Genomic DNA, 15366 nt, shown 5'->3' on the forward strand with positions numbered 1-15366 from the left:
AAAAAAGGCGAAGTTGCCTTCAATTGTCCAAGCCTAACGTCATGGAAAGAGTTACTTTGTTACAGCGCGCAAAGGAATCGACCAAAAGAAACAATACTGACCCGTGATGTGTGTTGATACTCCGTAGAAGAAGTTGTTTGGTAACTGATTCTGCTTTTTTTTTTGTTACAGATAAAAGATCGACTACAGATGCGCAGGAACCTGTTTACAAGGAAAACGCAGCAAGTTTCAGTCTGAGGTAATGCGGACCAGACTGAAACTGCACAGGGTTAGGGTTACTCATCTCTCTCTGTTTTTCTTCACGCCAGACCACTTTGTCTTGGAAATATTTTGACCAAGGATCATTTTTAGGCTCCATAACGAGAAGACCGATAAGTGAACAACGCGAGGTAGCACTCCCGTTTCTGAGGATTAAAACCACCCTCTGTGCTTTTGGAGGAGCTCTTTGGGCAAACCAGTTTTGTTTTTTGAACCTGTTTGTGATGTGCACGGAGCTAGGCTAGATAGCCTGTTATGAGGGAGTTAATATGTTATAGATCCTTTGTAGTCTAAAGTTATTGGTAGACTTTTAGGCATAGTAGATAAAAAGACAATAGATCGATAGGCTCAATGGGCTGAGGATGCTACTGGTGACGGTCGGCATTTTTTTTTTTCGGCGGATCGAAGTAATAGTTTTACTTGACTGTTGACGAGTGTTAGATCATTAAATTTACATAGTTCATCTTGAGCTGTTGCACACTTGATCCAACAGCTGCCATGTCATTTGAGATGAGTTTAAACGTTACAGTGAGCAAGTGTCAGATGTTTCCATTACAGCATGCATAAGTACAGTATCAATATAATCTAGTCACTATGTGCATGTAGAATTTGTTGCTTGTGGACCCACTGGAGTATCAAGATGTCAGTGAAAGCCAAAGCAATCTACACTTTTTTAAGTGAAAACAAAGAGGAGATCAGCATCCAGGAGAATGAGGAACTGGTTATCTTTGATGAGAACTCAGTGGACGGCTGGTTTCAGGGGGAGAACAGCCGAGGGCAGAGGGGTCTCTTCCCTGCATCCTATGTGGAAATTATTCGCACTCGCTCAAACTCTAATGTGACAGATTGCTCCATAAGCCCGGCAGGATCTTTAGGAAATGACTCCTCCTATTTCCCCTCGACCCAAAACACCCCCCTGCATTTGCAGCAGAGTTACTATGATGATGACGACGATGACTGGGACGACTGGGACGACAGATCGACAGTGGTGGATGATGCTGACCACCCTAGGAGCCCTGGGGCCAATGGATATGCCAATCAGAGCCCACGGTCCAACAACCCGAATGTGCACTATCGGGCCAAACCGCACATGGAGAGACAGGACAGCATCTCTAGCTCGAGGAAAGGCAGCATGGTGGGCAGGAACTTGAACAGATTTTCTAGCTTTGTCCGCTCAGGTGTAGAAGCGTTTGTGTTGGGTGATGTACCCATGATGGCAAAGATAGCTGAGTCGTACACCATCGATATGGGTCCCTTGGGGCCCCGGTGGAAGGAGAACCCACAGCCTTTTTCCTGCTCCATTGAAGACCCCACAAAACAGACAAAGTTCAAAGGCATCAAGACTTACATTTCGTACCGGGTCACGCCTAGCCACACAGGGAATCCTGTCTACAGGCGCTACAAACACTTTGACTGGCTGTACAACCGCTTACTGCACAAGTTCACTGTGATCTCCGTGCCTCATCTGCCTGAGAAACAGGCCACAGGGCGATTTGAGGAAGACTTCATTGAGAAGCGTAAGAGGCGACTGATTCTGTGGATGAACCACATGACCAGTCACCCAGTCCTCTCCCAGTATGAAGGCTTTGAGCACTTTCTGATGTGTGCTGATGACAAGCAGTGGAAACTGGGCAAGAGACGGGCGGAGAAGGACGAGATGGTCGGTGCCCATTTCATGCTGACCCTCCAGATCCCTAACGAGCACCAGGACCTTCAGGATGTAGAGGAGCGGATCGACTCCTTCAAGGCCTTTGCTAAGAAAATGGATGACAGCGTGATGCAACTCACACATGTTGCCTCTGAGCTGGTGCGGAAGCACATAGGTGGGTTCAGGAAGGAGTTCCAGCGGTTGGGAAATGCCTTCCAATCTATCAGCCAGGCGTTCATGCTGGACCCTCCCCACAGTTCAGACACCTTCAACAACGCCATCTCCCATACTGGCCGCACCTATGAGAACATTGGAGAGATGTTTGCTGAGCAACCTAAGTATGACCTCTTCCATATGCTGGACAAGCTGTCGCTCTACCAAGGCCTGCTGGCCAACTTCCCTGACATTATTCATCTACAGAAAGGTAAAATCACCCATGAGTAGTTTCATTTTGTGAAAGATTTCTCTGATTTCCTGCATGCAAACTCCATTAAAGGGGAAAGTACACATGCAACAATAGTAAAGAATGTTAATGATCAACCCAGATGTTTGGATGTTTCCTCAGTCTCCCTTAGGATTTTATTCCTTCAGCTTCATTCATATTTTAACTGAAAGTTCAAAGACAGGTTCCTATTTGAAAGTACAAAATCATAACTTTTTTCAGCCATCAGCCCACATAATGGGCTTTTCTTGTTCCATCAATTAGAATTCATCTGAGGATATGAAGGGAGACAACTCTTTACGGTTATAGCAGATTATTTATGAACATAAATATTCTGACACAACCGCGTCAGAATAGTGAAGTTCTGCATCAGGTTCTCGTGCATAGTGCTGCGCATCATCAGTTGAGATGAGCAGCAGCTACACTGGGAAAGTGTCTCAAAAGCTTAAGTAATAATTAAGAATAATACACAAATTGTCTGACAATGGGAACAAACTGATGGCCAGCGAATACATTGTGTTTCTCAATCTATGCTAATAATTTTGTTTTGGATGACAGATTAACTCAGGGGTTTCCTCCAGTATCACAGACACACACGTCGACACACACCATTTGAAACCCAGAATGAAACGTAGTGTTACTGTGTTGTATGTGTTAGTCTGTGACACAGTGTTTGCCTGCAGCAACTAATGTCATTATCTCCACCTCCTTGACCCCACCTAGACACTCACACACACACACACACACACACACACACACACACACATACACATCCCGTGCAAACAAGTTTTTGATGAGAAGGTGGTGTTTTAGAGAAATAATTTATTTATCACTTGTCAGGTGTCAACCTTTTAATTGATTAACTGATCGAGAGAAAATTAATTTGCAACTATTTTGATAATGGATTAAGTAAAAATAAGTAAAAATACCAAATATTCTCTGGTTTTAGCCTCTCGGAGGTGAGGATTTGCTGCTGTTCTTTGTCCTAGATGACAGAAGATTTATTATCTGTAGCTTTTGGACTCATGGTTGCACAAAACAAGCAATGTAAAGACATTCTTGTGGGCTAGGAGAAATTGGCAATTAAAAAAATTACAGTTTATCAGGAAAATAATCAGCAGATTAAGTGATAATGATAAATATTGTTAGTTGCAGGCTTAATACAAATCGTATTATCAAATAAATAACAAAATAAATAAAGATATACAATATATAGAAACTCCAAAAGAAAGTCAAAGCTAGTAATAGTCAATATTTGTTTTAAGGAGCTTACTTTTAAGAACAAGTGTCACTTTATTTTTGTATCAAAAGCTCTATTTAATAATATTACTGACATTATACAAAGTGCATCTACAGTAGCTGTCATGAGAGGCTGAAAATAATTCAACTCTTTTACCTAACAAGGGATATAGCAAAACTACCATTACATTATGTTTGTTGTGGATGTTCACCTTAGGTTCCTCGGGGTTCTGTTAAAAATTTGATGAGACAAAACGGCAAGAGCTTTATTGCAGTGTAATATTTCAACCAACAGTCATCATGTGACAAGGACACCTGAGTAACATAGGCAGGGATGTGGCATATGGACTGGGTGGTCAGAAGAAGGCTTGTTATCAGGTTATCTTAAACTTTGTGACTTTGGCCTTCTTCAGTATTTTGGTTAGTTCTGTAGGTTCAAAATGTAATTGAATACCTTTTGAACCAGTGAAACAATGATACAATTCACAGTTCATCTTTTAGTGAACATGTTAAGTTTCACAGTCAGATATAACGGTGTAAAGTTGTACTTCTTGAAATCTGTGTTTTTTAAACAGATTTTTGTGCCATACTCCATTTGGTGGTTCTACAATCCATTTTATCTTTTATTAACTCCAAACATATCGTCAGCAGATGGAAAAGTTTCTATGAACTGAGAAGAAGTTCAGTTCAGGTCACTCTTGGCCTGGCAATCAGTACTTTTCTTTCTGTATCATCATTAAGAATCATACCTCTCACATGGAAATGAGGCAAAAGTGAGGAGTTGTCAGGTGATGTTTCTTTAGGGCATTACCTTCATATACTGTATATAAGAAGTGGATGTAGTCATTGTGACGTCACCCGTTGGTTTGTGGACTGCCGTTTTAAAGCCTCGAGTTTGGCAGATAGGCCACCGCCATATTGATTTTTTGCAACCAGCGGCACTGGACGTGACCATATGTGGACAAGACGGTGGAGCTAACCGCCGTGTGCGGAGCTAGCTAGCTTGCCTTGGTGCATCTGTAATTCATCTGGAAAGTAGTGATTGAGACCATAAACTCATTAGGAAAGTGTTTACTAAGGTAAATATTCAGTTGAGAAGTAGGGTCATTTAACCATTACTTCTAATTGAGCCGGACTTCTTTTTCCAACCAGAAGAGTCGCCCCATGCTGGCCGTTTGATAGAATGCAGGTTTAAGGGACTTCGGCGTTTGCATCAGTTTGCTGACCGGAAGCTTCCCGCTTGATTACCTTTCAAAAAGTGGACAGCATAATGCCCACGGTGACGTTGGAGATTCACTGCTTATATTTGTTGAAAACTGTTGTACCACCACTGCCATCAATAACCTATTTTTACAATCATGTGTTATCATAGTGTTGTTTAATCAGTAACTTTAATGATGTCAAAACAGACAGCATGCCACTGTGCTGTAACTGTAACATTCCTGATTTGAATAGTCATGGTTGTGTTTGCGATGGCAGATTTTCATAAACGCCAGGGTGAAATATTAGTTCTGCTCAGGCCTTTTCTTTAGTGACCTTTGTTAGATTTCCAAGAGCAGAGCACTGGCATATCAGCATTCTGTGTCAGCTCTCTGACAAATAACCGTATCAAACGATTGGAGTTAGTTCAGGGGGAAGGAAAGGGCTGCTACCAGTACGGAATAATGCTGTTTGTAAATATTATTATCTCCTTCAAACAGCTGGCGCTCATTATCACAGAGGACATTCGTGATACAATTCAGCTAGTTACATTTAGTCACTCCACCCAGGAATAAATAAGAAAAACAAAGCCATCTGAATGACATTAAAGAGTCAGTCCACCCAAATCACACAATTAACATTATTACTGAGCCCTGGTGATGTCAGGCCATGCGTAGTTTTGATTTCACATGCTGAGGATTTGACATATCTGTCTCTGAAATAACTTTTTTTGATGCTTGGAGCACCATAGAGGAAATTCCATTCACCCCTTCCCTTTCAACCCTTCATTGGGATGATAGGTGGATATCTCAAAACCTGGCCACATAAAACCAAAAATATCTGCTTGGCAATGGGTCACCAGAGGAAAGTAGAAAAATGTCACACTCTGTATGTTTTAAGATGATCTTGTAATTGTTACGTGTAGCCACACTGTTCATCAGAAGTTCAAGAGTAAAGCAGCCTTCCTCCTAATAAATCCTAAGCTCCATCAGAGCTGTTTATTTCAGAAGCTAAAAGTTAAATTGTGTTTCCGCTGGGGAGTTTTCTCAGTCTGTCCTGTCAAGTTTAAAACTACAGATTTTAAATGTTCCGCAATATTTGCTGTGACATTACTGCTCACATGTAAATAGAATTATGAAATTGTGAAACTAATTAGAAAAGCAGCCTCTCTAATCAATAAAGTAAACTGCTAAAGACAACACTCGTACATAAAACAACACAAAGAAATCACTTGGAAAGCTAGCGCTGCTCGATATAATTTAAAACCCAATATAGCCCACCTCTAACCTAGGTAGAGGTGGAGTAAAATGTCCATTTAGGTGCATGTCACTAATTTATTTGGGTTGGTGGTGGACATGGATGATTTATGCCTACATGTGGATTCAGATGATGTCAGAACCGATCCGCACAGTGTGTACAGAAAGTTGGCATGAAGTGCTTGATCAAATTTGTAGTCTTTAACTTATTGTGTAATTATTTTGTTCCTGTTTATGTTTAAATAGCATTTAACATTTGAGAGGTTGTGCTTATTTTGTTAAAGAAACACTTCATCTTTTGGGAAATACATATATTCACATTCTTGCCGAGAGTTGGATGAGAAGATTGATACCACTTTCATGTCTGTTAACATGAACCTGGAGCCGAGAGATGGTTAGCTTAGCTTAGCTCAAAGAATGAAAGCAGGGGGAAGCAGCTAGCTCTGTCCAAAGGTAACAAAATCCACATACCAGCACCTCTAATGCAAACAAATGTACAGGTTATATCTCGTTTGCTGAACCATACAAAAAGTGTGTGACAGTTTGCCATTTGTAAGGGGGTTATGTGCCAGATTATTTTGCCTGCGAGCAGCAACTTCCTTGAGTCTTGTTGTCATTGATAGATTGCCAGGTAACCAGCAGCAACTCCGTAATCTTTTTGGTAACGACACCAAAACTCACTTATCCGCAATAGAATTGAATAGCCAAAAGACAACAAATACTGTACATGAAGTGGTTGCACAGCAGTGTTTTTGTGCAGGCAGAGACCTTTTCCCTCTGCCGAGTCTTCCCTGCCGTTTCATATAACTCCCCTTGATGTGACTTGTGTTCTGCTGAACCAGATACAGCTGTGGCAACACTCGGAAAACACAGAACTGAGGTCGACCTTTTCCGGTGCACTCCTCCTCCTCTTCATCTCCTCATTGCTTCTTTCCTGCCTGACTTTCCCCTTCACTGAGGTCTGTAGGAGCTGGATTTTAAACTGTGATGCTTCTGAGCATGTGAGCTGCAGGAATGTTAACTGTCTTTGAGATGTAGTGTTTGGCAGCAACTGCATGTGCCTTGATAAAATGGATCAAGAGCGGAGAAGGTTTTGTGTGTGTTCACTACATGTCTTTCTCTGTCCTGTTTTGGCTTTAACTCAACAGATCTTTAATTCTCTTCTCTTTTGGTCTCTGCTGTTGCTCAGTCTGAAGGTCAGTCTGTCGCAAAAGCTTCACCTTTGTTTCATTATCCTCTTCACGTCTGTCTTCTTCTTTTCATCTTTTCCCCTCCTGTTTCCCTTTAAATATGTCCATATCAGAATTACTAGTCTTGGCAGCTGCCCTGGTTTTACTTTGAACCTCTACCAAAACTAATCCCATAGTTAGACCTTGATCTTGTTGGAATACAATTGAAAATCTTGACCTAAAGGGTTAATTACATTGCATTACTAAAGAATAAAGGGCCGCTGAGGCATAAGTGTGAGACGCACATGTCAGCACTGCCTGCTACAATAACTTGTCAATCCTTGTCTCTGAAATCTATTGTGCTGTATCGTCTGTTGAAATGAGTAGTACTTATTTTGAATTATTGGACGTAATCATAAAATGAGCAATGCTGGTCTGGTATCAATCTGGTCTTAAATATTAAATATTGTGTATTCTATGGAGGTAAGTTTACAGCAATTGTATTTGTGCGAGTAAAGCAGATATCATGTTCTGTAGATTTTGTACCTGACGACAACAACAGGTGCTCTAATCTGAGACAAAACCACCTCTTGAAGCTTTGAATAAACACAAAAGGCTACACAATAGCATGAAACTAACCCACCCCACTGTGTGAGTCCATTCTGCTCTGATCACGTGTAAAATGAAATCTGAGACCTTGGCTCAGATTTTTGGAGATCTGGATTGACATCACCTGTGTCCAGAGGATGACGTGTTGTAGAAAGTCAGGCAACGATTACTGTTAAATTCTTGTGGATGAACCAAAACAACGATGAATTTCTACATTAAATTGAACTTCAAGTTGTGGGTTATCGATAAAAGGCCACACTGGAATAATTTATGTATAAAATCCTGAAGTACATGCTTATAAATTACATAAAACCAAAGCAAAAAGCCATGACAAATGTGCTGTGGTAATCTGCAACACATGTTTCAAAATAAAATGCATGACTTTAGCTGTTCTCTTTTTATATTGAATCCTTTTTTGGCACTTAGATTGCTCTAAAGCATAGAAAGTGTGGGATTTGTCTTGCTATTGCTGATAGTGGGATAAAACCTTCTGTGATGCACACCAGAGCAGAGAATTATTCAGTATTAGAATGAGCTAGCTCCCCTGAGACTGTAGCCAGACTTTTAATCTGGACAAGAGGTTAGTTGTCCTCCATATGGCAACACATTAGAAAGCCACGTGCAGACTGAGGATCTATCAATTTGAAGGAAAAGTTATTTTATTTTGTTAATATTTTGTTACCAGTTCTGAGGAAATGTGTGCACCCCTTGTAGTACCTTCAACCTTGGGATTGTGCCTGAATGCACTGAAAAATGTCTTGGTATGTTTTGTCAGTTCTTAATATTGTTTGATTTTTCTAAGTGCAGACCACTAGCTCATGGCGTGGGTATATTATCTGACAAACATGTTACAGAGATTAACATTCAGTAAACTTGTTACAACACACAAGAAAATAGAGCACTGTCAGCAAGTAGACAAACCTCAATCTACAAACTCAGGCTTGTGCAGTGGCCCAGTTATGACCTTATGAATGTGGATCGTATGTTATTTTGTTGGCTATAGTCCCCGTTGCTGACTGTGGTGACTATGGAGAGCAAATGTTTTTTCTCTCCTGTTTGCATACTCATAAATCTTGACAAAGGCTAGGCCCTCATCTCCACACACGCTGTCAATCCACATGCTTCTGCATTCCTGTCTGTTTCACACTGAAGGAGATTACAGATGTCTCCAAGAACTCAGTCTTTACCACCTCCACTTCCCTCCTCCTCTCAAAGAACCACACATTTTGTGTTTAAGTGGCATTAGACTGAAAAAGGCATGAGGTAAGAGAGGAGTTGGCTTATTGAAAAGACCCCTATCAGTTACGACTGGGTTCAACACCTCTCTAAGCCCCCAATCAGACAGAGTGCGTTTTGCAAACTGTAAAACACAAGGCACACCGTGCTGCCTTTTTTCTTGAAGCCTACAATTTAAAGAAAGAGCAGCGTGCTGCATTTTTTATGTTGCTTGGCAACCACTGAATCACTTGTCCTTAGCCTATGTATTGTGCTGTGAAGGAAACTCACAAATCTGATCTGATTGTACAATGGGGAAAAAAACGCAAATGGCGTTGGGTGCTTTTCTACTCTGAGTTGAAGTGTTTTTTCAACTGGATGCGTTCAGATCGCTCCTGCAAAAACATGAAGCACTCAGAAGGTCTCAAACATGAGACGCCAAGGGTGCACTAGCAGCGCGCAAAACACTTGCATCTATATAAATGCTTATATAAAACAACTAGTAAAAGAAGCTTTTCACTGCAAAATATGTGCTCTGTGTGATCAGGGCCTTACATTGTGTTATTACAGTATGCTTCACAAAGATTCTGTAACTCAGATCAGTATCAAAGATAGCAAGCTAGCCTAGCTGACTTTAACTGTTTAAACTAGGAATATTAGCATGGAGCCATTAAGGCCTTTTACATTTTTACATTTTCACTCATTTAGCTGATGCTCTTATCCAAAGCGACTTACAATTGCTATACATGTCAGAGGTTAAGTGTCTTGCTCAGGGACACAATGGCGGATGGGTCACAGTGGGGGATTTAACCCTGGTCTCTCACACCAACAGCATAGTGTTATCCATTGCGCCATTGCCACCCCAACCCTGGGTTAAGAAGTACAGCCTCCTCAGTCATTTCAATGAGACGACCAGGGTTGTGCCAAGTTAAACCTTTAAACTTTTCCCTCAATGCAAGGCAAGTGCTCATTCCTGGGAAAAAAGGTTTGATCTCACTGCTTTCATTATTCCTGTTTCCAGGTGAAGCATAGCATTTTTTGTGGGAAAAAAAGATTTGATCATTTGGCAGCTAAAGAGCCAGATTTTTCACAGAAGAAATCACAACAGAGATAAAACTCAACTCCAAATGCATGCTAATGTTTGTTTTGCTTCTGGATGTGTGAATAGGCACCTGTTTGCTATAAAGGCTTTGTAAGGTGATAAATGTCAGATGTTGTGTTTTCAGCTTGTTCCACTGCCCCAAATTGGGCAAAACATTAATTAATGCTGCTTAAACACTGTGCTATTTTCAGTCTGAAAGCCTGATAAGTACGACAAGGTTGCTTAGTGGTTAGCACTATCGTTTCTCAGCTGGAGCTGAACAAGCCAGCTGGAGGGATTTGCATGGTCTCGCTTTGTCTGCATGGATTTCCTCAGGCCCAAAGAAATGCCGGTTGGGTTAACTGGAAACCCTGAAGATGCTTGAAGATGTGAACATTTGTCTGTCTCTATGTTTTAGCCTGGGCGTACCCAGCGTGTTGCCCAGTGTATCTTTACTCCCTGTCTACCCGTAACAGGAAAAGTGGTTTTGCAGGTTGACTCTCCAAGTGCTTGCATTGCCGTGAATAAATGGAAAATAGAAGTCATTGCCATCTGTATTTGTTCATGTTTTGATCAATTCATTATTTGGCATCATGTTCACCAGTTAGCTCACAGATTAATTGTTTTTCTGGCTCTGTCCATTGGGTCGGTCTCCCAGTGTAGCTAAAGTAGCCCAGAACCAAAACTTCCATCTTTTTTGTGTTAAGTTGGAAGGCAGTATTTATCCTTTCAGTCACCCAAACCTTTCCCTCCATTGACACAAATTAAACTAACTGTCAAAAATATTGTCTGCCAATGTAGCTGTAGTCACTGTAACATTGACAAGATGCTTGTGGTTGGTATGGAGGCTCTATCCCCCTGAGGAGAGCATTGTTAACTGCATTCTCTGGTATTTTCTTGTGTCATGATGTTTATTTGAGCAAGCAATCATAAATGTTATGACAAAATAGGAAAGCCTTTGTCATTTGATTGAGTCTTTCATTTGGTAGGATGTGTTAGTTGACATCCTACATCCACATTGCAGGGATGAATTTATTGTGTCGGCAAAAACAACCAGCACTCTGATGAGCCAAACATCTTTCATCATGGGAACATCTTGCAGTTTTCATTTGTGCTGCCTCTCAACATTGCAATACTTCTCAGTTGACAAAAGTCACAGGGCAAACACACAGAGGAAATAACACATCTGTTCCATAACAAAAGAGCTGAATCTCTATAAATTAATTTGATGTCACAATCAGAAACAGAACAGAAAGTGATTTCAAGACATCACAACTCTTGTCTCACAAAGCTTAAAGTAATAATAATAAGTTATACAAAGGATTAATATTGACACTGGTCATTTATTTTATGTTATGTGTGATGACATTTTATTAATGACTTAATGTTGTGAGGCTAGCTGAGTTTGGAAAGCCCACATTCAAAACGCTGAGCATATCTCTTTTAATAAACAAGTACATCTTGAGAGGAAACTGTCTGACAAGAGCGTAAATTTATTTATTTGTGTAAAAGTTAAGTATATAATAGTTTTAGATCAGCTCTCATATAAAAAAAATAACATCTGCTGAACATCTTTTGCATGGATTCAATTAAAAACTTAATTTTGTGCTTTGGAGCTGTTGCAAGCTTAATGTCTTTTGTCTTTTGCGAGTGTAACAGTTGCAGTCATGGTCAAAAAAGTAATATTGAATGTGCAGAGGAAGTTGCCTGTTCACAGATGAAACATTCCTGGTAACTACTTTGCCATAGGCTAGAGAGGGTGGTTCTGTTTTGGACATTCCTCACCCTGAAGTAAACCCCCCCCCCCCCCCCACACACACACACAAAAATCAAAGAATTGGAAATATTTGTTTCAGTGTCCCATAGCCAAAAATTTGAGATGGCTAAATTGGTTTAGCCCTGTTTTTATCTGTGTATCTGATTGGCTGCTGTAAACACTATTACTGTTAGCTTACACAGCAGTGGTTTTTTCATGTTTGTGTATCCTCTGGGCTTTTAAGGCCCACTTTAGAAACTGGCAGATATTGCAGAGGCCTTTTGACCCTTTCATGCATTCTTGAGTAGTGTCTCAGATTTTCTTCTTCTGTTCTCTTCTAAAGCCTCCCTTTCCTTTGTATTTTCAGCTCTTCTGCACATTGTTCCTTTCCTGTCCAATCTTTCCCCTTCCTTTCCTCTTCTTCTTTCCCCCTTTCCTCTCCTCCATCAAGATTCAATTTCAGTATTTACCTTGATCTGCCTTGTCATAGACTAAAGGCCCAGTCATACAAGTTTTTAAAATGGCAGCATTTTGCATCGAAATCAGTTCTTTTCAATGGAATCACAGCATTGAGTAATTTCTCTCACAGAAGAAGTAAATTCGTACATAAGTTCAACTCTGACACTGAAAATTTATGCCTTCTTGACAGTGCTAACCTTTGCGGGAATGGAGAGCCATTGAGTCCAAACTGGAGGAAGCTATCATAGCTTATTAGCTGTGTTGCTACACCCACTTTTATTTAAGATTTAGTAAGAGTAAGAGTATAAACTTCTCCACAAATAAGGATTTGTTATAGACAGTTATGAGACAGGATACAGATGCCTTTTCAATTTACTGTGTAAACTTATTTTCCTATTAGAGACTAAGCTAACAAGCTTTAACTGCAGTTAATGCCATTAAACTGACTGTTGGCTAGTTAACTAACTAACTGTAAGCTAGCCTGCTCTACTTACTAAGCTTTTTTCCCCCTCTGAACTTATTGAATTTCAATTTCTAATATCCTAAGAAGTATAGAGAAAGTAGAAAGAAGCCCAGAGAGCTATTGAGTCTGACAAACACTAGCATGCTTTTGACTTGCTGTTTTTTTGGACATCCATTATGTTTCAGTCTATTTTCTGTTGTTGCTACTTTCATTCACATTTTTTGAGAGATCAACAGAGAACAAATATCTCATCAGTTCACTGTGGTGCTTGACACGGACGTCAGGCACACACACACACACACACACACACACACACACACACACACAAAGCCAAATAGTCAGTGTTTTATGGTGACAAGCCTCATTTGTCCTCAGTTGAAAAATGTTTCTGTTTACTTGTCTGTCCAGTGTGAATAACATCCACTAATCTTTCTCAGTCACGTTAGGTCTTCCTGTGTTTGAAGTCTTTTAACCAAATCCAAAGATTAGTTTATTTTACAATGCAATGTTGAGTCATTCTGATTTAAACATAAATTTGAAATGTTATACAATACTTTTTCTTGTCAATATTTGGACACTAAAGCAGTTTAAGGACTTATAACAGTGTTTTAGTATTAATGTGCATGAGCAATGGCTGTTTCAGTCACTTTGTTCACAAAACTATAGCACATTATCTTGGATTTTAAAGCGTCATGCAATAATATTTTTTCCTTTTACTTTGCAAGAAATAAATTCAGCCCACAAATAAATTCCGTCCATAAAAATGGGGGTTTTGTGGTGTGCATTACAGCAGTGATGTCATTACATACTTCATGCTTTCACATATTAGCCCAAAGTTGTTTCACTCCTCACACCCACACAAACTCACACACCTCTAGGGGATTGGAAGAAATAAGCAACATTTTTCAGATAATTGGAGATTTCAACTTAACAGGGAAGTATGACTTTTGAAGGAGCATATGTTGATTTGTAAAGATGGGGTCATTTCAGTTTATGCCAAAACAGTTTTCTAATGTCTTGTTTTGGAAATATAATCATTATTGTGAGAGGAAGTTAAAAAGACTAGTTACATTGTACATTTTTTTCAGCTTACTAGCTACTGATGAAAGAAGCCATGCTACATATGGCTCCTTCCTTGTACGACACCCATTACAGTAAAATCTTGTCAAAAAGTTTGGGTCAGCTGATTTATACAAACTGGCCTCAACTAAAGAGGCTCCACTCCAGTTTAATGATGCCTCCACTTTATGATTAAACAGGAAGAGTGATTTAATTAGCCGTGATTGAAAACCATCGTCCCAGATGAGAATGAGTTAAAATTAGACACAACTGTCTTAAAACTGCTGTGTTCTAATGTTCTTAAAATAATCTGCAGTCTGTGGAGAAAAGAAAATGCTGACTTTGCTTAAAAGTAACTCAGCCACTGGAATTGTGAAATGGCACCCCTACCAATATAAGCACACAGGCAACCCATGCTGTAAACAAATACAAATATCTTCAAGATGGACTTCGTTCTTGAAATTTCATGTTTGTGTCGAACAGATTGTAGATTGATGTCGACAAAGAATAGAAGTGCTGCACTTCCCGAATTCGTGCTGCAGTGACCTCGCGGCCGTGGGAATGCGGAATTTAGGAGATGCCTGAGTTTAGTCGCACAGAGGGTTGTGGTGGTCATAGTTAATCTCGACTGTTTTCATTCTTTTTCTCTCTGCCTCATACTCTCACACAGGGTATGGGTAGGTCTTGAAAAGTCCTAAAAAGCATGGAATTCAGTTCCTTTCACCTCCAAGAAAGGCCTTGTCAGGAGACATTACGCATTTACAAACTAAAAGTGGGTTTGCGTGCGCAGGAGACAATCAATTCTTGTTTTGGAGTTTCAGTCAGCTCCATTAGACCTGTGATTAACACTGTCACTACAGTGAGCTATAGTTGTTACAAAGCTCATCATGCCATAATGGGCAAGTGTCGGTTATAGCAAAAACTTGAATGAACTTGAATGTTTAATTGGTTATCCATCCACCCATTTTTTGCCACTAATGTGGGTCCAGGTCGCATTGATTTAATTAATTATATCCTTAGGAATTATTTTTATATACTGCTTGGAAGTTTTGGAAACGTTGATGTAATAAGAAATAATTCTAGGCCATATTGTCTTCATTCTGCGTTGTACTAAAATATCTTAACCCTGACTAGAAGCTCTTGTAAGTGTTTTTAGTTTCCTCTCTTCTCCTCTCCTCTCAGCCATTGTTACTCCCCTGCAGACTATTAATATCTACCCAGCACAGACCCATGAAGCTGTCACATGTGAAATAGTTCAATTCTCTCTATGGCCACAGCTATAAAACAAGCGGTAGCCAGTCTGGTTGGGCAAGATCAACACATCTGGTGACTTTCCAGACCATTGGCCATGGATCATAGAGAATTTGTTAATCAGGGAAAAAGAGTCAGAAAGCCTATAGTGGGAAAGAGGAATTGTTTTTATTTAGCAGGAACATAGTAGGAAACCAACACAGCGATGCATTTTGTTCTTTCACTGTTTTTCTTTTTGTAGCTTGTATTTTGCAGCTTTAT

The 15366-nt window shown here is 40.0% G+C and overlaps 1 protein-coding gene across 1 annotated transcript in view; it reads left to right on the forward strand.

The window, feature by feature from the left end:
- The window catches only part of snx33 (sorting nexin 33), a 19879-nt gene continuing 4513 nt past the window's right edge, over positions 1–15366 (forward strand). The window contains exon 1 of the mRNA XM_038705222.1: positions 1–2330. Coding sequence (XP_038561150.1) covers positions 899–2330 — 1432 coding nt within the window. The 5' untranslated portion in view covers positions 1–898. The remainder of the gene's footprint in view (positions 2331–15366) is intronic.

This window comes from Micropterus salmoides, unplaced genomic scaffold (genome assembly GCF_014851395.1).
Source record: "Micropterus salmoides isolate LMB-PRFRI ecotype aquatic unplaced genomic scaffold, ASM1485139v1 Ms_hic_scaffold_8, whole genome shotgun sequence".
NCBI lineage: Eukaryota > Metazoa > Chordata > Actinopteri > Centrarchiformes > Centrarchidae > Micropterus > Micropterus salmoides.